Source organism: Macaca mulatta, chromosome 11 (assembly GCF_049350105.2).
Source record: "Macaca mulatta isolate MMU2019108-1 chromosome 11, T2T-MMU8v2.0, whole genome shotgun sequence".
Classification (NCBI taxonomy): Eukaryota; Metazoa; Chordata; class Mammalia; order Primates; family Cercopithecidae; genus Macaca; species Macaca mulatta.
In genome coordinates, this window is record NC_133416.1 from 138,360,671 (window position 1) to 138,384,217 (window position 23,547).

General features: G+C 48.1%; 1 protein-coding gene and 1 long non-coding RNA gene across 4 annotated transcripts in view; one reads left to right on the top strand and one right to left on the bottom strand.

Moving 5' to 3' along the window:
* Nucleotides 1–23,547, top strand: part of ADGRD1 (adhesion G protein-coupled receptor D1) — a 186,780-nt gene that overhangs the window by 21,462 nt on the left and 141,771 nt on the right. For all 3 annotated transcript variants that reach the window (XM_001104579.5, XM_077955845.1, XM_028830174.2), the window contains 5 exons: nt 7,140–7,319; nt 12,538–12,792; nt 16,487–16,551; nt 17,726–17,881; nt 23,182–23,241. In XM_001104579.5, the coding sequence (XP_001104579.3) occupies nt 7,140–7,319; nt 12,538–12,792; nt 16,487–16,551; nt 17,726–17,881; nt 23,182–23,241 (716 nt within the window). The remainder of the gene's footprint in view (nt 1–7,139; nt 7,320–12,537; nt 12,793–16,486; nt 16,552–17,725; nt 17,882–23,181; nt 23,242–23,547) is intronic.
* Nucleotides 16,099–20,100, bottom strand: LOC144333213 (uncharacterized). Its single transcript, XR_013401692.1, has 3 exons — nt 19,944–20,100; nt 17,838–17,957; nt 16,099–16,618 (listed from the first exon to the last, which is right to left on the bottom strand). It is a non-coding gene; the product is annotated as an uncharacterized LOC144333213 (long non-coding RNA).

Sequence of the window (23,547 nt, forward strand, 5' to 3'; positions counted from 1 at the left end):
AATGGGTGCATCAGAAACGAATTTTCATATATATTATTTAAGAGGAAATTTCAGTAAGCACCGAGCTTTAAAAATGGGTAGATTTAAAGGAAAACATTCCCTAATAATCATAATTCAGGTGGTATTCAGATCTGATAAAAATTGTGAATGACTAGAACGTGGGAAGCATTGATTTAGCCTTTTCAGATGTGTTGAGTGAGTCTTCCACACTTACTGGTGTGGGCACAAGCTTATAACCTGTTATTCTTATAACAAAAAACAACATTTAAATAGAGAAATGCTCTCCAGTCCCTGCCTAACAGGCCCACTGCTTTTATATTTCTTATTTCCAAATCCTGATGTGGTCTCTGTTCATATTTTCAGCTGATTTTTTAACAAATAATGTTTTAGGGGACAGGGTTGATGCTGAGAAACATGACTGTCCCCCGAGGGCACCCATGGAAGGCAGAGGTCCCTGCCACGGCCCTGCTCCGGATCCCCGCTCCGGGCCCTCCCTCCACCCCTGCTTCTGCCGGAGCCTCTCTGCTGCGTGTCTGCCTGCCTTCATTTTAGGAGCTACTGTGGGTCCTGCCTTTTGGCAAATGGTGCCTTCTGGGGACATTTTCTTAAGGTCACTTGCTGCGAATGGGGGAAGCTTTGGAGGACATTGGAGAGAAAAAGGCTGTTTGGATCTCTGCCCATTCTTGAACGTTAAGGTTAGAAAACACAGTCTGTTCCTTCAATACTCAGGATTCTCTCTTTCAACTCCCCTGACCAGTGAGCACACAGGTGGGGCAACTGAAAAGAGGAAGAGACACTTGCTGGAATGTCCCAGCACCTTCTTTCACCTACCTGGAGACCTTGACGGCTCAGCTCGAGTGTAACCCTTACAGGGATGAGCTGCGGTCCGGGTGAGGTCCTCTGTCTCATGCCCTCATTGCTCCCCAACATTTCTTCCCAGAACTTGCACCACTGATGATGGCCTGTCACTGCCGTCTCCCTTACTTGGTCTTCAGCTCAGTGAGGACGAGGACTGAGTCTGTCTTTGTCACTGATGAGTTCTCAGTGCCTGGCACACCATAGATACTGCACATTGGACGCATCTCCATCCAGGCTTTGCTGTACCTTCACATGAATACTGAGCAAGGGCCATTCACAACTCCTAGAGAAGTCATTTCTCCAACATCGAACCCACAGTCAATACTGACTACACTCAAGCACGTTGCTAGGAGGTGGATCTCATGTGACGTGTCTGACCATAATAAAGTTAAATGAAAGGAAACTGATTGCATAAAATTCAAAAAAGGTCATTTTCCATCTCCAGCATCAAGGTGCAAATTATTAGGTAATTCTTCCTTGCTGACTCTCATTTCTACCTCTGATTTATTGCTATGTCAGTTAAGAGAATGTTATTTGATGTAACAAGTAAAAGCACGGACAACAGGAGAAAAAGAAGCCCATTTCATTGTTGGACTCCTCTGACTTTTAGTGTGTTATTTCTGATATTGGGCTAAATTCTGTCTTGAGTAACTTCTGCCCATTGCTTCTAGTTCCAGCTCTACTGTGAATGGCTTTGGCAGCTCCTGGGAAAGGCGGCCTCCCTGATTAGCCCCTCAGCTTCGCCTTCCTCCTTCTGTGAATATTTCCTTCGCTTTTTCCTCACATGTATTAAGAACTTCCTCTGCTTATAAACCCCAGGGAGGCCACTCAGGTCCCGAAGCAGCAGCTGGAGCATCTCCGCATGGCCACTTCCATCTTCTCAGCTTTGAGTTGGCTTTTTCCCCCTTTGCATTTGTTTCCTAAATTTAAAAAGCTGTCGACAATATGCTAAAATACTTGCAGGTGGAGTTTTAGGCTAGAAATTTCCGGAGGGGCCTGGAGGACACGGGCCTGGCAGGGATCCAGCTACTCTCTTCCTCAGATGATCCGGGGTCAGGGGACTCGGAGGCCTGTGGAGCAGGCGATCCTCAGAGAAGCATTCGTTCAGCACGCTCCTTGAACAGATGGGGAAACTGAGGCCCAGAGAGGCTGCAAGATGAGCCTGAGCTGCACGCTGCTGTGGTGCAGTGCATCTCCAAGTACAGCTCATAGGCCCTGGGTGGCAGCAATTGCAGGTTCCCAGGCCCCCACCAGGATGTGCTGATTCCAAGTCTCAGAGGACAAGGCCCGGGAATCTGCATGTTTAGCCAGTGTCTCCAGGTGATTCTCGCAACTCACGTGATACCACATCCCGGAACTGGCCGCGGCTGACTCTACGTGCTTCGTTTGGTGGGTGCTGTGTTGATCTTCTGTTTTTATAGTGAGACTTTCTAGATTGTGTCCAGCCAGGTGGGTGGATCCAAATGCCCTAGCCCACCAGGTTTCCAGAAAGGGAATTTCTCCTGGTGCTTTCAGTGTTTTTCTTTTAAAATTAACATTCAACTCTGGCAGGACTCAGTGGCTTACACCTGTAATCCCAGCACTTTGGGAGGCCAAGGCAGGAGGATTGCTTGAACCCAGGAGTTTCAGACCAGCCTGGGCAACATAGGAAGACCCCGTCTCTACGGAAAAAAAAAAAAAAATTAGCAGGTGCCGTGGTGTGCACCTGTCGTCCTAGCTACTCAGGAGGCTGAGGCAGGAGGATCACTTGGGCCCAGGAGGTCAAGCCTGCAGTGAGCCATGATTGCACCACTGCACTCCAGCCTGGACCACGGGGCAAGACGCTGTCTCAAAAAAAGTCAACCTTTATATATGGGAAAATTTCATTTAAAAATTTACTTCTCTCAAAATATCAGAACTGCTCTCCTGCACCCCACTGGCAGCAGCCGGTCAGGGGTAAGGAGTGACCGCCCATTAAGGCAGGGCTAGCATTTTCCAGACGTCCTCAGCCTGCAGGACTCTCTGCTGTCCCTCGCTGTGGCTGAAGGCAGTGGCCATTCCCCAGGATGGCCTGCGTGTGGCTTTGTTAGAGGAGCAGAGCCAGGGGAAAGGGAAGAATTTCTTATTCCCGTGAGGAAAGTGGGTGCCCTACAGCTCCAGGCATTTCAGAAAGCGATTAGAGTGGGGCTTTGGGGTGGGGGTGAGGAGTGAGAATTTTAAAGGCTCCATGTGCAAACAAGTGTCTCCTCCTGGTCACACAGGTACAGGGCCCACGAGGCAGCCGGGAAACAGGCTCTGAGTCTTGCGTGGAAGCGTGTGGGACGCGCAGCCTCGTGGCTCTCGAGGAAACGCGGTGGGCCACAGGCTGGTCGGGTTGCCGGGATGGCCATCAGACCCCGTCCCTGCCTGGCTCCGGCTCGGTTCTCACCGCTGCTTTCCTGGTGTGGGAGCAGCAGCCGCTCAGAAGCTCCAAGTTCTGGTTTTGTCAGCTGAGTCTGCGCATGCCTGGGCCGGTCCTGGTGATTCCGATTGGCCCAGCCCGAGTCAGCCTTCGGGTGTGTGGTCTGCGGTGACTGGGCGGTTCGGACGCCAGGCGGGCCCACACGCCGTAGAACCTCGTGCCCTCCTGGCCCGCTGTTTCTTTGGCGTGTGTTGAATCATGCTCTTGCACGGTGCTGAGTCTGTGGCCCTGGGAAGAGCAGCTCCATGCATGGTCTCCAAGGGAAGGGCGGTAGCCGCAGCACAGCGATTACAAACGCAGACTCCAGATCCAGGCTGCCTGGGTTCAAATCCTGACTCGTCACAGACCAGCTGTGTGGCCTTGGGCAAGTTACCTCACGTCTCTGTGCTTCAGTTTTCTCCCCTATGAACTGGGGACAGTAAAGATACCTAATTTACAGGTTGTTGGGAGGATTTAGCCTCAGCCCATATAAGTTCTCCTTACCTGCTAGAAATCATCCTTTGTTTTATGCAGTGGTCTTTACATATGAAGGGAATTAACTTCTCATCTGTTAGATCTATGACAAATATTTTTTTCCCTAGATGATTGTCTGTCTTTGAGTTTGTTATGGTGATTTTTTTTTGCCTTGCAGAATATTATATTTATGCACTCAAATTTATTAGTCTTTTCTTATGACTTCTAGATTTTAATTTTTCCTTTTTCTGTCTTGTCGAGAAAGATCTTTCCTCATTTTATTTTTTGGATGTTTTAGGATTCAGTGCTTATAACAAGAAAAAGTTATTACATTAGTTTGTCAATATTGTGCTTGTTTCTTTTTCCTTCAGATTTTTCCTTGTTTGTATTGATGGCCCAACTCCATGAGGCAAAGTTCCTTAAAAGGCTAATATGGAAGGCACATTGTGAATTTTTTATGACTCTATGAAGACGTGAATTGATACTTAAATATAAGCTGTTGCTCAGGTAGAAGTCATTGTTTTGTGGGTTGAGTGAACGAAATGAAAAGCTTGGTTACCAGCACCGTGGATGGCCTTCAATCTACCCTTTCCTAACACCACATGGAATTTTAAAATTTTTATTTCTCTTCCTGAACAGAAAGATATTTGGCCAAGCAGGCTCATTTTGAATTGAGTGAAAGGAGTTTTAAAATGCAGCAAAGTTTTTGGAAAAAATTAACTTCCATGAATCCTACTGGGAATTTGTTTCATAACAACAATTTCACAACGCACTGTGCTGACTTCCTTGTGAAACGGGTTGTTTCTGAGTGCGGAGGGAAGTGGTGGGAGGCTCAGGGGTTTGTCTTGGCCTCTGTGCCCCTCAGAGCACGAGGCAGGTGTTGCAGAGAGCCTGCTCATGAGGTAGGTGTGGGTGGCACCGGCCAGGTCCGGGGACACCCGCGTCAGCCGCCCCAGGCCTCTGTGCAGCCTCCACAGTCACACTGTTCCGCGGTGACCACGTTACTGGGCACTGGTGAGGGCTTTTTCCTTTCCCAGGAGCCTGAGGACAGACACTGCAGGGCTTGGAGTTGGGCACTGCAGCCTCTCAGAGGTCCAGAAAGGTCCAGGCCCCTTCCAATTTTTTGGATGTTCTTCTTCTCTTAAAAAAATAAAATGGAGAAATTCCATACCAGGGTTTTAAAATGTATGCTGTGTTTTTCATGAATCCTGCGAGGGCTTTGAACTCACAAAGGTATAGTTGTCTTGATATATTGTCACAAGACATTTGAAGGACTTCTAACAGATGTGTTAATTCATAAGGCATCACAGAAAGGACGGTGGGCAATGAGACACCACCTTATACATGAATGACAAATGTCTTCTTTGAATTCAGTGACTCTCTAAGACTGTGTCCATAACCTTATGTGAAGGTAAGGCCTAAAGTCTAAATTTGGCACCACTTGTAGAAATAAAGCCCAGGGCAAATACCCTTCTGCCTCTCTCCCCGGCCCACCATCCCATCATGGGCCTCTTTGGACTAGTTCTGGGCACGTGTTCTCTCTCAGCACCACTGAACCCTCTCACCCACGTGCCTGGGCTGGGCTTGGCGGGGGTGAGACAGCTGGATGTATTTCCAGCTGTCACAGAGTCCAGGCAGGCAGCTAGTGTCACACACACAGACACACACACACAGACACACACACACACAGGACTTTACACACAAAGAAAGGTCAGGTGGGCAGATGCTGCTGGAGGCAAAGAAGTGGAAAAGAGAAAACCAGAGCTCCAAAATGCAGTGCTAGGGAGGCCCAAGCTCCACGGAGCCTCCAGCGAGGCCCTGCCCCAACTGCCCCTTCAGCAGAGAGCCCGGCCCCCAGACCAGTGGGCGTGAGTGCAGGACAGCGGTCGGGGTTGGGGCGGCACGCTCAGGAGCTGGGCTTTTGCAGTTCCTCTTTTTTTTTGAGACAGAGTCTCGCTCTGTCGCCCAGGCTGGAGTGCAACGGCGTGGTCTCAGCTCACTGCAACTTCTGCCTCCCCAGTTCAAACAATTCTCCTGCCTCAGCTCCCGAGTAGCTGGGACTACAGGTGCCTGCCACCACACCCGGCCAATTTTTGTGTTTTTAGTAGAGAGGGCATTTCACTATGTTGGCCAGGTTGGTCTCAAACTTCTGACCTCAGGTGATCCACTTGCCTTGGCCTCCCAAAGTGCTGGGATTACAGGTGTGAGCCACTGTGCCCGGCCTGCAGTTCCTCTTGTGGTGAAAAGATGGAGAAATCCTACATCAGGATCATAAAAATTGCACTGTTTTTCCATGTTTACATTGATCACAGTAGGTCTTTGGACCCACAAAGGTACAATATCTCATTGTCATAGTATACCGTAATATACTGCCACAGCACATTTGAGGGATGTTCTATCTGATTCTGGTGGCGGAGGCAGCATGAACTGATGGGTCAGTTCATTCATGCTAACATGCGTCACTCAGACTATTTGGTCCACATGGAATCCCTCCTTCCCCGCCGCATGGGCCTGGGGTCAGGACTTCCACAAATGTGCAGACTGGGGTCTTGAAAAAGGTTTCAGCTGCTGGCCTCTCTGTGTTCAACTGGGAAATGAACAATCGCGGATATCAACAACCTTCAAAGTGTACTTCCCTTTGGCAAGAAATCCCCTCTTGGGAATGTATCCTAAAGGCATATAATCTGAGATATGCAAAAAAATTTGCTTCAAGTTCTGTTTGAAAATTTCTTCAAAATGTGGAACAAAACCTTAAGATCCAGTGACAGGGGACTGTTGTTTAAAAAAAGACTGTGGTGCTTGTTTAGAATGCACCGCTGTGCAGACATAAAAATGACAACGTGAAAGTGTATTTATGGACGTTGGAGGAAGTTCACGGTGGAGTAAATTTTATAGAAATGTTGTTTATAAACCAGTGTGCCTGAGATGGTTCGTGTCTTTGTAAAATCTATTTATAGAAAAGGCTTAGGAAGGAGCCACCCTAACCACGTTGCTGGAGGAATAGGAGAGAAACCTGGAGGGTGTAGGTCTTCACATTTGCACGCTCCCAGTGGGGACTGCAGCGATCGTCCTCCGTCACTGGTGACCTTGAGTGAACTAGCCTCAGTTCCTGCATCTGTATAATGGGGATGAAGCAGGATTTTTGTACTTTTTAAAAGGCGAGAGTTCATTTCAAACTCCTAGAAAAGTGCTGGCGCTATGTGAGCCCTTAATAAACATGTGCAAATATTACTGTCTGGATTTTCTGAACTGAACACACACTGCCTTTAGAATGGGGACAACACACTTTTCGAATGAAAAATAGAAAGCAAAGAGAACCACGTGCTTCTGAGAAGTCGAGTCCCCTGCTCTCTGGGAATAATTGATTTTGTGACTTTCCTCTCCTCAGGGGTCACATTTTCTTTCTTCTGGAAGACACAAGGAGAACAGTCTAGACCAATCCCTTCTGCGTATGGGGGACAGGTCATCTCCAATGGGTTCAAAGTCTGTTCCAGCGACGGCAGAGGCTCCGTGGAGCTGTACACGCGGGACAATTCCATGACATGGGAGGCCTCCTTTAGCCCCCCAGGTGAGTGACAGCGTCGGCCCCGGGAGGCTCTGCCTGGAGGTGACGTGGGAGGCCTCCTTCAGCCCCCAGGTGAGTGACAGCGTCGGCCCCGGGAGGCTGTGCCTGGAGGAGTGGAGTCCTCTCTCAGAATGGGATGCTGAGGAGCCCAGCACAGCCCAAGGAGCCCAGGGATGCTGCTGCCTCCTGGCACCTGAGCTCCTTTCCTTTAAGGTTGCTGGGGAGGTGCACGGGGAGAGGCAAGGATGTGCCCTTGGTAAGTCGCCTTTGGGTGGTGCAGAGCCCGGGCTCCGTCTGCCCATGCGCTGTGACTGCTGTGGGTTACCTGACCACACTGAGCTTCAGTGACGACACCTGTGACGTGCAGATGATATTAACTGTAATTACCTCACAGTTTTCAGGAAATTAAGCTGCAGATGCGGTGTGCAAACTGCAAGCAGTGGTTACATTTTTCCTTCTCATTTTCCCTCTTCCTCCTCATCCTCCTCCTTTTTCTCTCATATTCTTTGTCTCTTCCTCTTTCTCTTCCTCCCCCTCCTCTTCTTCCTTCTTCTTAGTGGTATAGACTCGAAATTGTTTAAAGCATGACGAGAAGAAGCTTTTGGAGAGAGAGGCTGAAGATCCAGGGAGCAGAGGAAGGGGCTGGGGGAGAGGGCGTGAAGCGCTGGGCTGTGTGTGGTCTTGGAGGAGGGAGGGGCCCTGGATGTGTGGGAAGAGGACAGGGGTCCCTGCACATTGGCTGAGTTTGCAGGTGGGTGTTGAGACACGGACATGGGGTAGGAAGCCACAGAGGCTGACGAAGGTCTGAAGTGGAAGCTGGAGAAGGGGAACAGGTGGCCGGGGATGCAGAAGGACTCAGGGTGGCATGGAGTGGGGGCCTAGTGAGGACTGGAGCCCAACAAGGGAAGGGCAGAGGTGAAGGGGGAAGCACAAAAGCCTAGGATGGTCTCCTGGCAGGAAACATCTTTGATGTATTTAAGGGAAATCCATTTTCTGGCTCATTCTTAAGGGAGGCTGCATGGCCCAGTTATTAAAAAGCGTGAACTCTGGAGCCAAACAGGCTGGATCAAATCCCGCCTCTGGACGTTGGTAGTTGTGTGAACCTGGGCACCTTCCCTAACTACCCTATGCCTCAGTTTCCTTATTCATAATATGACAGTAATAGCAGTATCACATCATAGGGTGGCTGTGAGAACTAAGTGGGCTGCATAAAGCCTGGAACGATGACACAGTGGGCCCAGTAGGTGTTTGCCTTTTTCTGTGGATGCTCGGTGTGCTCTGACCAGCTTGTACCTCCACCTCTGTAAGGAGGGGCGATTCAGCAGACACCTGCTTCGAATTTGCCCTCTGTGATCCCTAAGGTCAGAAATAATCTCTGCCTCCCTACCCTGATACAGAACCATCTGAACCTTGTCCGTGACCCTCCTGTTCCACTTGCTATCAGAGTCCGATTGCAAGCATCTTATCTCTGTGCTCCTTGGGGCTGGTGGAACATGGTTTCAGGCACCCAGTAGGTTCTCTGACCTTGAACGTGCTTTAAGGTAAAGCCTGCTCAACTCTGGCCGCTTTTCCACCCAGGGAAAGGGTGAGAATTAGAAACGCTTCTGGCTGGCAATATGCTCTCTTTTGTGCATTGGAGGCGTTTGTTATTCTTGCTTTAATAATAATACTTTGGACCAACCTAGGATCCAAGCATGCTCCAGAGACTCAAAATTATCAGAAAGTTGCACAATCTTGAGCAAGAAGCCCTGATGTCACTCTGGGTGATCTGAGATGCATGGCTGGCTGGAGGCGATGCGTGTCCTTCAAAAGCACTGTGCTGTTCCTTCCAGCAGCAAACTCAGGAGGACGGCTTACCACACACGCTGGCAGAACGAAGGGGACCCTTTGTGGGGGAAGTGACAGTCAAAGTCTGATGAACATTCTTGTTGATGAGCATGGTTCTTGTGCCAGAGACAAGAGTAACACAAAAGTTGGCTGATGGAGGTTCCTGAATGAGCAGGGAGGTTGGTCTTCCCCCCAACTCACTCCCATGTTGGTTAACATTATACGCCCTCGCTTAGAGCAGAGGCTGATGCCGATGGCCTGTGGGCTGAGTTGGGTCCTCAGATGCGTTTTATGGTCCTATATTGTGATTGCCTAGGCCATGTTTGTCAGAAAAAGATTTGGAATGATTTACGATCGTTAGTAATGATTTTATTTTAAAATTAAGATTTTCCAATTTCTCTTGGAAATAAAAAGACTGGCAAGGCAGGCTGTTCATCTCTCAGGTTACTGGTCGGGGAGGTGAGTGGGGGCCACCTCCCTGTGATGGGGCAGCCACCTTCCATGCACCGCAGTCAGCACAGAAGCCACGTCCTCAGGAAAAGTCTGTTGCTGTGCTTACCCGCCCTCGGCCTCTGCAGACTGGCTTTGTGGGCGCCACAGAATGCCTATATTGCTGTTAGATTTTAATAGACTTTGTTTTTTAGAACAGTTTTAGATTCACAGAAAAATTGAGTGCAGAGTTCAGAGAATTTGGTACTCCACCTCCACACATGCACGCTTCCCCACCATGGACATTCCCCACCAGAGTGATCCATTTGTTACATTTGATGAACCTACAGTGACACATCATTGTCACCCAAGGTCCGTAGTTCACATTAGCTCTTGGTGTTGTACATTCTATGAGTTGGTGAGGTAGATCTTTTGCCCGTTTTAAAACTTGGATTTTCTCTTTCTTTCTTTCTTTCTCCTTCCTTCCTTCCTTCCTTCCTTCCTTCCTTCCTTCCTTCCTTCCTTCCTTCCTTCCTTCCTTCCTTCCTTTCTTCTTTCCTATCCCTTCCCTTCCTCTCCCCTCCCCCTCCCCTCCCCTCCCTTACCTCCTTCCCTCCCCTCCGCTGCCCCTCCCTCCCTTCCTTCTTTCCTTCCTTCCTTCCTTTCTTCCTTCCTCCCTCCCTTTCTTCCTCCCTTCCTCCCTTTTTTCCCTCCCTCCCTTCCTTCTCTTTCCCTTCCTCCCTTCTTTTCCTCCCTTTCTCCCTCCCTTCTTTCCTTTCTGTCCTCCCTTCCTTCCTTCTTTCCCTTCCTTCATTCCTTCTTTCCTTCGTTCCTTCTTGCCTTACATCCTCCCTTGCTCCCTTCCTTCCTCTTTTCTCTCTCTCTCTTTCTTTCTTTCTTTTTCTTCTTTCTTTTTCTTTCTGAAAAAGAAAGAAAAGGCTGGAGCACAGTGGTACAATCATAGCTTACTGCAGCGTTTAACTCCTGGGCTCAGGTGATCCTCTCACCTCCGTTGCCCAAGTAGCTGGGATTACGAGCATGTGCCACCATGTCTCACTAGTTTTTTTTATTTTTTTATTTTTTGTACAGTTAAGGTCTTACTTGGTTGCCTAGGCTGGTCTCAAACTCCTGGCTTCAAGCGACCTTCCCATCTCAGCCTCCCGAATTGTGGATTGTTTGTTTTCTTACTGTTGAATTTTAAGAGTTTTTGGGTATATTTTGGATAATAGTCCTTTATCATGTCTTTTGCAAATATTTTCTCCCCATCTGTGGCTTGTCTTTGATAGTGTCTTTCACAGAGCAGACATTTCTAGTTGTAAGGAAGTCCAGCTTGTCAATTATTTCTTTCATGAATTGTGCCTTTGGTGTTGGATCTAATAAACCATCACTAAACCCAAGGTCATCTAGATGTTTTTCCTATGTTATCTTCTAGGGGTTTTATAGTTTTGCATTTTATTTTAGACCTATAGTCCATTTTGAACTAATTTTTATGACAGGTTTAAGATTTTTTTTTTTTTTTGAGATGGTGTTTGGCTCTTGTTGTCCAGGCTGGAGTGCAACGGGGTGATCTCGGCTCACTGCAACCGCTGCCTCCCAGGTTCAAGCAATTCTTCCTGCCTCAGCCTCCTGAGTAGCTGGGATTACAGACGCCTGCCACCATGCCCAGCTAATTTTTTGTATTTTTAGCAGAGACAGGGTTTTGCCATGTTGGCTAGGCTGGTCTCGAACTTCTGACTTCAGGTGATCCACCTGCCTCGGCCTCCCAAAGTGCTGCTGGGGTTACAGGCGTCAGCCACCACGCCTGGCCAAGATTCTCTCTTTTTTTTTGAATGTGGATATTCAGTTGTTGCAGCACAATTTGTTGAAAAGACTCTGTTCCATTGTACTGCCTTTTCTCCTTTGTCAAAGATTGGTCGACTGTATTTTTATTGGTCTATCTCTGGGCTGTCTATTCTGTCCCACAGATCTATTCTTCTGTTTTTTTCCAATGCCACACTGTCTTGACTACTGTAACTTTTTATAGTAAATCTTGAAATTGGGTAGTGTTGTTCCTCCAATGTTGTTTCTCTCCTTCAATATTGTATTGGCTATTCTGGCTCTCTTCCTCTACATAGTTTATCAATATCCACAAAATAACCTGATGAGATTTTGATTGGGATTGTGTTGAAGATATAGATCAATTTGGGAAGAACTGACATCTTCACAACATTGAGTCTTTCTATCCATGAATATGGAATATCTCTCTGTTTATTTAGTTCTTGTTTAATTTCTTTCATCAGAGTTATATAGTTTTCTTCATATATTGCTTATAAATGTATTGTTAAAATATATGTATTTCTTTTTCCTTTTTTGGCACCAATGACAATGATAATGTGTTTTTTAATTGTAAATTCGACTTATTTGTTGCTGACAGATGGAGAGCAATTGACTTGTATATTAACTTTGTAGCCTGTAATCTTGCTATGCTCACTCATTAGTTTCAGCTTTTTTGTTGATTCTTTTGGATTTTCTACATAGACAATCATGTCATCTGTGAATAAATATATTTTTATTGCATCCTTCCCGATATGTATATTCTTATTTCCTTTTTTTGCCTTATTGCATTAGTTAGGCCTTTCAGTACAATGTTAAAAAGGAGTGGTAAGAGGGGACATCCTTGCCTTGCTCCTGACCATTTTTTTCTTAACTGAGCTTATGGTCTGATTGGTTGGCTCTTGTGTCCTGGCATTTTTCAAATATTTTAATCACACTTGCTTGTGGGCATTTAAATTTGTAACTAGTATGTTAAACAAGGAGTCTCCTTGAACTGCTTTTGGAATTTAGGGCATAGGGATAAAAAGATAATGTCTTTCCTGTGCTCCAAAGGACTGGGGAAAGTCAGGTCTGTGTTATACCTTGTGAGAAACCCGTGCACGGGGAGCTCATTCCCACAGCACTCAGAAGGGCGATCTTCACTCTTTTCCAGGCCCCTATTGGACTCATGTCCTATTTACATGGAAATCCAAGGAAGGCCTGAAAGTCTACGTCAACGGGACCCTGAACACCTCCGACCCGAGTGGAAAAGTGTCTCGTGACTATGGAGAGTCCAACGTCAACCTCGTGATAGGGTCTGAGCAGGATCAGGCCAAGTGTTATGAGAACGGCGCTTTTGATGAGTTCATCATCTGGGAGCGGGCCCTGACTCCGGATGAGATCGCCATGTACTTCACTGCTGCCATTGGTCAGTGAGTGTGAAGGGCTGGGGCAGATCTGCTGTCTGTTCCCAGGGTATCTGCCTCCTTTCTTCCCACTCTCCTGTTACAGCTATCAGCACTGCAGGCATGAGACGTGTCCTACTGAACCTTATAAACACAGTTGTGTGTTAGAACACCTATTCCCTGAGATAGACAAGTTAATAATTTACTAGAGATGCTCTGAGATGAATATTGTTTTGTTGATCATCACAAGGTTTCGAGTTATATGTGACGGAGGATTATAGAAGGCTTTGGATAGCAAATATTCCAGGTCCATTAGTGATTTTGATCAACAAATGTTAACTGTGTGCCTCCCAGGGGCTATACTCTGATGGGCCCTTGGAAAACCCCCAAGATACTTCTTCCTACTCAACACAGGGCAATTGTTCAGGGCAGGGACCTGTGGGTAGGTGGACTGGGGTTCAAATATTCATTGTGCCATAATGAGCCATGAGATTTTGGGAAGTCATTTTTAAAAATTGAGGTCAATCCATATAACATAAACATAACCATTTAAACATGAACAATTCAGTAGCACTTGGTACATTCACAGCGCTGCACAGCTGCCACCTCTACCTGGTTTGGAAACATTTTCATCCTCCCAACAGGAAACCCTGTACCCAGGGAGCACAGTCACTCCCCGTCGTCCCCTCCCCCAGACTCTGGCAACCACTAATCTACTTTCTGTCTTTACCTATTCTGGAGATTCCACATACACGGAAATGTGTAATGTATAACCTTTTGGTCTTAATCTCTCAGCTTTTTTTTGCTCTGTTAAATGGATAAAAATACTACTGCTCCCTCTCTGGGGGTGGTGTTGGGATAATAAAATGAGAAAAGGTCTGTAAGGTCATTAGCACAATGCCTGGCATATGGCAAGAATTCAAGGGCTCTTAGCTATTTTTAAAATCAATATTCACCTTCCCCCTACAATTCAATTTTCATTTTGTCCACAAGTGAATGCACCATTTTCCCCCCACTGGGTTTCTTTAGTTCCACATAAAATAATCTGCTAAAAAATGACAGCCCCCGTGTAGGCATTCACAAACATGTGGCTGCTGCTTCACTGGCACCCAGCACAGCGGGTGTCAGGACCGGAAGAGAAAGGCCTGAGTTCCAGACGCTGCCTGCTTTCGTTCCGCTTCTGACATTGAGTCCCTCTGTTGTTAGGACTCTGTTGATTGTATGAGAGAAAACCCAATTCGAAATAACTTTAGCCAAGAAAGGCATGTGTTTCTTTTTCATTTCTTGCAATGGGAGCTCCAGGGGAAACTCTGGTTCAGAACTGGTTTGGTCCAGGTGCTCACATGATGTCAGTGGCAATCTCTGCATTTGACCTTGCCCTCTTTTGTGTTAGCCTCCTCCTGGTGCCAAGGTGGCTGTCATGCTTCTAGGGTTGCATCCTCAGCCCTTAGCAGCCTCTGTGGAAAAGAGGGAGCTTCTTTCTCTTATCACCTCCCATGCTGGGGCTGGGCAGGACTCACTTTGGCTCACATTGACCCATGCACCTTCCATGAGTCATTTTCTGTGTCTGGGTATGCAGAATATGCTGACTGGCTTCGGTCTGGGTGGTAGTCCCCCACCCTCAGCCCCCTTGAAATGACAGTGAGGTCAGCCTTATCCAGAACATGTGGAGGAGAGGGGACTCCCAGGGGACAATCAGGGATGCTGGTCTCAGAAGGAACAGATGCTGTGTGGGCAAAACAGCCTGTGTCCACTACAGCTTTAGATATTTACATCTTCCAGCTTCCACCCAGGAAAACAGAATGCATTCCCTCTCCCAGCACTGACAGAGGGCAAATTATAGTGTCCTTCAGAAGAAAAAAAGGGATCAATCTACTGCATTTTATTGCCTAAGGTTTAGAGTTGTCACTTTGAAACCAAGTTATCACTTGTATTTATGTTATGAAAAGCCTCAGACAAATCCTGCCCTCCTGACAGTTTACTTGTTTTAGTAACACTGGAAAGAGGGGCCCTTGTTTCTGGTTCTTGTTCTCGTCAGAGCAAACTCTCTTCGCCAGAACCGGAACTGAACCAGAACTGGATCTACCAGAATCCCATCTCACCTGGTGACCTGGTCCTGAAGACAAGGCATATAATGTAAAGCATGTATAGGAGAATGGCTCTTAAAGTCCCTGGAAGGCCTGTGTGGGGCCCAGTCTACCACTGCTCGGTGAGTCCAACACAGCCGAGTTCAGGGCAGCCATGCAGAGTGACAACTGGAACTGCAATCCAGCCTGCTCCCAGCCAGGCCGGGCCTCAGTGGGGACATGGCCACACGAGTAGGTAGAAATCTTTCTTCACATGAAGATCTGTCTGCATTTGAAGCCGTGCTGGGGCTGTAGGTGCCCAGAGGGGGTCTTTTTCTGAGTGATCTGGCCAGAGGGGGAACCCTCCTCTAATCTCATGAGCCAGAGCTGGCACCATTTGTTTACCGGTCTGTCCAGGTGGGGTGGCCTTTCCTGATACAAAGGCACAGTGCTGACCGTCTGTCACCCTGGCCAGGTGTCCCCTCTCCCCCACCACTGGAATGGACAGCAGCTCTTTCTGTAGAGGAGGAAGGAGGTTGTGTTCAGAGCCGTGCAATCTGAAAGCGTGTGTCTTTGGGCCCTGGAAGCACACTCAGCACATGGGAACTGGGATCGACTGAGGACCTGGCAGATTCTCATTTTCATTCCAGTCTCCATGGTCATTGCTTGCAAGGGTAGGCAGGATCGCTGGACCGATTTTCACCATCCCTCACTCTGCTTTGTGGACACACACGAGTTAAATGTGAGTTTGACGTGACTCCTCTGTAACTCATTGGCACCTGAGGAGTGAATGTCACTCTAACTTGGAGAACAGAGTGGTGCTAGGGTCCAGTTCTCTCGGCAGCGTCACACCTTCTGCGTTCACCAGCGGCCCAACCCCACCCAAACCCAAGGGCTCAGTCACTCTTGCAGCCAGCCAGGGGTGATGATGTCATTTCCTCAGCTCATCCAAAGCAACTTCAAGAGATTTTCCGAAAATGAAGTAGAATATCTGGTTAAGTCTGTGTTCTCATCAGGAAATAGCAGGATTAGAAATAGTTGGGGATGAACAGGCAGAGAACAGCAAATCTTGGCTTAGTCTTCAATCTTAAATGTCTTTATTGTTTGTAATTATTCATCATTAACCCCATGCGGGCTGCGTGCAAAGGATAGCTGGAATCCTTGGGCTGGAAGGGGCTCAGGAAGACAGTTTTCTCCACTGCATTACTGAGGCCTATTCTCACCTCATCGATCTCGGAGGAGGCGCTCTCAGGGCTCCTGTCTGTGCTGGCCCAGCGAGTTGCAGCCCTCCTCATTTTATTTCCAACCAGTCTGGATGCAATTGAAATCTATTTCTTTTGGTTCTTTATTTATTTGAAATTGGTAATCCTTGTACAAAATCATCTTTTGATATGCTGACTTGCACAAAGGGTGTTCAAAAGCGATTGAGAATACAAATAGAAAAGTTATGTGACCTGGGAAAATCCATATGGCTGACCCATTCAGCTGATTTCTTAGGCCATAATTTATCTCCAGCAACATTCCGACTCAAAACGTTCTCAGCCTCTCTTCCATGTGTCTGAAGCCGGTGCATTTTTAATGAGGACAGGTCTTCCTTGTGGTGAAAAAAGTGACCATGTTTTAGTCCTTAATCCAGCATTATTTTTTCCAGGAAAGCAAGCTTTATTGTCTTCAACGCTGCCAGGCCTCTCCGTGACACCCACAGCAAGCCCCACGGTGAGCAGATGCGTCTTCCTTGGCCCCCCCCCGCCCCCCGCTGACATCCTTCTGCTTGGGCTGTTTGCTGGGAGAGAGAAAATTCCATCAGGTGTCTGGGCTCTTTGTCATCGGCAGTACATTGTCTGGGAAGAAATAACAAATGGAGGCGAAGCCAACTGCAGTACTAATTCTTGGTGCTAAGAGTGACTGAGGGGAAAACTCTCAGTTCCTGCCACCAGGAGCCTCAGGTGCCCAAAAGGAAATGCCGTGGGCGCCGTGGGCCGTGGGCTCCATGAGTGGGGAGTGAGGAACCTGCCCCGCTTGGCTTCTCTTTGTGCCCTTTTCGTTTGATGTGAGAGGAAAAGCTCAATTCATAGAGAAAAATTCTTGTCTGGAATTAGTGTTTGTAATCAAAGAACTGTCCTTTCTTGAGAATGTTAATATAATAGTGAGTGCACGACTCTGACCTATCTGCTTGGGTTCAAATCCAAGCTGTACCACTTATTTTTGTGTAAGCCTCTCTGTGCTTAGTTTCATCCATCAAATGGGGACTTATTTCATAAGGTTGTTGTGAGGATGAAATGTTAATACAAGCAAAATATTCACAAAAGTGTGAGGTACATAGTAGAAGCTATATTACTATCATGGTATAAAAACATTTGACCAGCTGGATGTGGTGACTGCGCCTGTAGTCCCAGCTGCTCAGAAGGCTGAGGCAGGAGGATTGCTTGAGTCCAGCCTGGGCAACATAGTGAAACCCCATCTCTATAAATAAAAAAAGAGGAGCCAGGCACAGTTGCTCATGCCTGTAATCCCAGCAATTTGGGAGGCTGAGGCAGGAGGATCACTTGAGATCCGGAGCTCAAGACCAGCCTGGCCAACCTGGTGAAACCCTGTCTCTACTAAAAATACAAAAATTTAGCCGGGCATGGTGATGCATGCCTGTAGTCTCAGCTACTTGGCAGGCTGAGGCAAGAGAATCGCTTGAACCCAGGAGGCAGAGGCTGCAGTGAGCCGAGATTGCACCACTGCACTCCAGCCTGGGCAACAGAGCAAGACTCAGTCTCAAAAAATAAAATAAAATAAAATAAAAATAAAAAAAGCGTTCAACCCAGAGTAGGACACATTAAACTTCTGTATAATATTTAGATTTTAGTTCTTAGTAGAAACTCATGTTGCCAATTTCTTTCAGATGCCCACAGATGCCTACCATTCCATCATAGCCAACCTGACAGAAGACGGAAAAGCCTTCCGAAGTCCCGGAGTTATCCTGAGTCACCTCCAAAATGTGTCCCTCAGCTTACCCAGTAAGCCCCTCTCGGAGCAGGCGGCCTTGAATCTCACCAAGGTAAGGCTGTTTGATGTCTGTGTCTGGTGGACCAGGGGTGGCACCCTCACCGGGACCATAGGTGTTTCTGTTTGACCTAGGTTGAGTTTTTAAAAAGCAGGAACTTGGCCGGGCGTGGTGGCTCACGCGTGTAATCCCAGGACTTTGGGAGGCCGAGGCGGGCGGATCACAAGGTCAGCAGATCGAGACCATCCTGGCTAACACAGTGAAACTCCGTCTCTACTAAAAATACAAAAAATTAGCCTGGAGTGGTGGCGGGCGCCTGTAGTACCAGCTACTCGGGAGGCTGAGGCAGGAGAATGGCGTGAACCTGGGAGGCGGAGCTTGCAGTGAGCTGAGATCACACCACTGCACTCCAGTCCGGGCAACACAGCAAGACTCTATCTCAAAAAAAAAAAGCAGGAACTTTTACTTAAAAGTTTGGGTTTCAGGCTTCTCATGAATGACCAGCTGGTGTGGCCCTTCTGGCCAGCTCTGTACAGCTCAGTGGAGCCTCCTTTAGGGGCACTTGAGTCTTTGCTGTGGTTTCCCAATGCCCAACCTGCCTGGTCCCCCCTGTGCAGCCACCTGGCCCCCGTGGGTGTGTGGGTTGGCGACTCCTAGTCTAAATAAACTCTGCTACCTCCTGGCAACAGGTAAAAGGTGGAGGGGCCTCACTGGCAGATCCAGCCATGGGGCGTGGACCACAGCCTGTGCACAGTGGGAATCCCCAAAGCTATCTAAACACTTAGAGAATGCAACATTTATGGCATTAAAATCAATATGCTTTCTCTTTTTACTCCTCCAAATAGTTTCCAGGTGAAGGCAGAGGGTGGATCGTGGGTTCTCGTGGCCTTGCTGTCTTCTGTTTCAGGGCTAGGGCTTATCTTGGTGGATGCGAAGGCAGAAGGGGTTTTGAGACTGGCTCACCTTGAAAGCATAGCATATGGGTTAGGAGCAGGGTATATGGAGCCCCACCGCTGCATTGACCTTTGATCTGCACTTACTCTGTGGCCTTGGTCAAGTGACATAACATCTCTGCTTCACTTGGCTCCTCTGAGATGTGGAGGAAATAATGACAGCGCCCACTTCATCAGGGATAAGTGGGTTCCTATGTGCACAGAACAGTGCTGGGTACGTGGTAAGCACTTTTCAAGTGTTCTCAATTCTTACTGATTTCCTTGCTGAAGTCATACCCAAAGAAGCACATGCAGAGAAATGTGTTCAGGGACTTGAGACATCTTGGAATGGAGGGAGGTTGCCGTCAGCTTTTCTTTTTTTTTTTTTTCTTTTTTTCTTTTTTTTTTTTTTGAGACGGAGTCTCACGCTGTTGCCCAGGCTGGAGTGTAGTGGCGCGATCTCGGCTCACTGCAAGCTCCGCCTCCCGGGTTCCCGCCATTCTCCTGCCTCAGCCTCCTGAGTAGCTGGGACTACAGGCGCCCGCCACCGCGCCCGGCTAATTTTTTGTATTTTTTTAGTAGAGATGGGGTTTCACTGTGGTCTCGATCTCCTGACCTTGTGATCCGCCCGCCTCGGCCTCCCAAAGTGCTGGGATTACAGGCTTGAGCCACCGCGCCCGGCTGCCGTCAGCTTTTCTGTCCACGGAAGAGAAGTTAGACTTCCCAGATTTCATTCATTCATTCATTCATTCATCATTCATTCATTCATTCATAGAACATGCTAGATTCTGGGGATTCAGGATGACCAAGTGCTACTACTCCCTGCTTTTAAGAGGCTCAGGGTTGAGGGAGTGATGGCAGGTCATGGAGTCTGAGAGGGCCTTGAAAGGGAACCACATGGAGCTGCGGGACTCAGCAGTTCTGGAGTCAGAGAGACCTGACTTTGACCCCAGCTCCACCACTCCCGGCTCTGTGTCCGTGGGCAGGTTATTTAACCTCAGCACACCTGCTTGCCCACTGTGACATGGGGACAATGAGATCACCCACATCTCTCAGGTGCTTCTGGCTGGGAGCTACAGAGCCCTTTGCTTAGAGGACTTGGACTTCAGGCCATGTACTTGCTTCAGGCAACAGGAAGCCCAGAGGTGGGAATCCTAGGATTCACTCACTCAGTCTTCACTCACTGCAGGGGCTGGATAGGCACCTCTACAATTCTCTCGGCACTCGGCCCCTTTCTCGCCCAGCTGCAGGTCCCCAGCACCCTCGCCTTACCCTAGAACATCCAGAAGGGAAAGAACGAGTCGGGGGCCTCCCTACCAGTCAGGGGGAAATGTTTCCCATGGTTCCCTTTGCTGAGACCACCCCCTTCAAATCTCACTGGCCAGAGCTGGGCCACATGACCACACCTGGACCAATCACTAACCAAGGGGAGTGTGATTGGCCACTGGCTCAGCCAATCATGAAGGAGCTCTGGGGTGTGGCCAAAGGCTGTCCAGTGTGGGAGCACTTCCGGGTTCCGAAGGGACGGGTCCTCTGGGTGTTGGGTGGAAAGAGTGGGTGTAGACAAGCTGGAAGGTCCTTATGCATGTACGCACAGGAGCGGGTGTGAGACACCGAGACAGGGCTTGGTATGCAGTAAGTGCTTGATAAATACTAACGCTCTTGTTTTTATTGAGATGGGCTACCAGGGGTCACTGTGACAAGCGGTGCCTTCTATGCGGTTAGCACTTAATAAACGCTCACACTTCGGGCACTAGTGCTCTGCCTCTAGCTAAGGTATGCAGTCGGGGCTTAATGCCCACTCTGGGCACTGGCGCCCCCTCCCCTCTAGCCGTGGTACACAGTCAGCGCTCAATAAACCCCCACTCTGGGCATGGGCGCCCTCCCCTCTGACTAGCCATGGGTACCCTGAAGCATCCTCAGGAACGTGCAGCAGACACTTAGCAGGCTCCCTCTGTGTTTCCGGGTGTCTAGGGAAGGAGGGAGTCCAAGCGAGGATTAATTAATTAGACGAATGTTGATTAAACACCCACTTGTGTGTGGGTTGCTTCATTAATTATAAAATGGATGGCTTAATGAGCCACAGTTGCATTCTCATGAGTGGGTTCACTGATGACTTTATTAATTGAGCACATCGTGCAGCCTCCGCTCTCTGCCAGCTGCTGGGCTTGGTGCTGGGGATGTGTGATGGATATGCCGGGCATTGCCCCTGCCCTCATGGGGCTTGTGGCCTAGGGCGTGTCCAGTTCTCTGGAAAGCTGCCTGTGGGGTGCTGGTCCTAAAGGTCACCCCTCAGAATCTTGTAGAAGTGTGTGTCCTGCCCTAGGGCAGGCCTGGAGCCACTGTGGCCCACCGCCTGCCTGGCTCTGTGATCTCTTCCTCACTGGCTAGAAGGGTCTATCTCACACCTGACACTGTAGTGGCAGCAGTTAACTGTGTCATTGTGGCCCACACCACCCAGCAGGTCCCTGAACTGAGTGTGATACAAGTTGCTTTCTTTCTTTCTTTCTTTCTTTTTTTTTGAGACAGAGTCTCGCTCTGTCACCCAGATTGGAGTGTAGTGGCATGATCTTGGTTCACTGCAACCTCTGCCTTCTGAGTTCAAGCGATTCTCCTGCCTCAGCCTCTCAAGTAGCTAGGACTACAGGCGTGCCCCACTATACCTGACCAGTTTTTATATTTTTAGTTGAGATGGGGTCTCACTATGTTTCCCAGGCTGGTCTTGAACTCCTGACCTCAAATGATCCACCTGTCTCGGCCTCCCAAAGTGCTGGGATTACAGGTGTGAGCCACTGTGCCTGGCCCCATTCTACAAGTTTCTATGGTGTCTTGGCTTCTCACCTGTCCACTAGCAGCTGGACAGGAAAATGGCAAGGAATCATTTCCTGTGTTGTACCATGAGGTGCTGATTAGCTATGTGTGGCTCATCCAACTAGAGATGTGCTGTGACTGTAAGATGCACACTGGATTTCTAAAACTTTGTGCAAAGAAAAGGGAAATATCTAATTAGTGATTTCATATGGATTCTGTATTGAAATGATAATATTTTAGGTTTTTGAGCTAAGTAAAATACATTATTAAAATTAATTTTACCTTTTTTTTCCTACTTCTTAAAAGGTGCTGGCTGCTAGAAAATTTAAAATGGTAAATGTGGCCCATATTATGTTTCTATGTGACAGACTGCTCTGGATCAAGAGTCAGCAGACTATGGCCCTTGAGCCAAATCTGGTCCATTGCTTGCTTTTGTAAATAAAGTTTTATTCATGCATGCCCATTTGTTTGCGTATTGTCTGCGGCTGCTTTTGCACTGCCATGGCAGAGTTGAGTGTTTGTGACACAGGGCATGGCCCTTGAGGCCTGACCTCGTTCCTGTGTGACCCTTTAAGAAGTTTGCTGCCCCTGCTCCAGCTCAGTGAAGACAGGATGGTGGTTATCCCCTACTTCATTAATACTTAAGGCCTTGCACTCTAAGGTCTCAAAAAATATTTATCTCATAAAGATAAATGAATGAACGATGAGTTTTGATGATGTGTTCTCTAAGTATTTAGTGTCTCAGAGTGTGGAAGAAGGTGAGTATTCTGGAGATGGCGGTTTAGTGGAAATATGGGAGATTTTGGTCAGCCTCTAAGTTTAATTTTGGTGCTGGTAGTTGGAGACACACAGTGAAGAGTGTGTGTGAATAATGCAGATGAGTGGAACGGATGTGAGGGTGTGAGGCAGTGGGGATGGCAGGGTCTGGAGTGGGCTGGGGACACATCTACTAAGGCGGTGCCACTCGGCTGTGGTCAATTATGGTTTTATGGGAATGTGGGCTAGGGGCTGTCCAAGCTTCTGCTTTTTTCAAAAGAAGTAGAAAATCCACATGTTCTCATTTAAATCTCCTGATTAGGAAGCAGTAGAAATTAATTTCATTGTTTCCTTAGAATAATAGTGAGCCGAACCAAACATGGTTTTAAGGTGACCTGACCAAAGGCCCAAGTAGCTTCTGTTTTCTGGAGAGGTCATTTTCAGTTAACACAAGTGCTTCCACATCAGTTTGCTTACTCACCCCAAGAAAGGCACATCTAATAGGCCATGGTTTTCCCATGCATCTCTCCACTCCACAGGCTTTCGCTGAGGGCCTGCCATGTCCCCCAGGCGCTGTGCTGGGGCCCCTCCCGTCACTGAGCAGTGTTCATTCTGATGTTCCAGTGCTGGTCACTGACTTGACAGGGCTGCCACAGGAGCACATAAGATAATGTCCATAAAAGGGCTTTGTAACATGTCACGTGGTCCATGACTCAGCTATTTTTGTTGACTGCTGTGCGTAAAACTGAACTGGTGGTTGATAGCGACACATTGGAAGATGTGGGGAAAACTGAGGGTCTTCAAGTTTGTCGCTTAAGGACTGGTGCTGAGCAGTGTCATTTTGTCCACCCTTAGACCTTCTTAAAAGCCGTGGGAGAGGTCCTTCTATTGCCTGGTTGGATTGCTGTGTCAGAGGTAAGAGAAAAGAACATGGCCGGTTGCGGTGGCTCACTCCTGTAATCCCAGCACTTTGGGAGGCCAAGGTGGGTGGATCACTTGAGGTCAGGAGTTCAAGACCAGCCTGGCCAACATGGCAAAACCCTGTCTACTAAAAGTACAAAAATTAGCCGGGCATGGTGGTGGGCACCTGTAGTCCCAGCTACTCGGGAGGCTGAGGCCGGAGAATTGCTTGAACCTGGGAGGCGGAGGTTGCAGTGAGCCGAGATTGTGCCACTGCACTCCAGCCTGGGCAACAGAGTGAGACTGTCTCAAAAAAAAAAA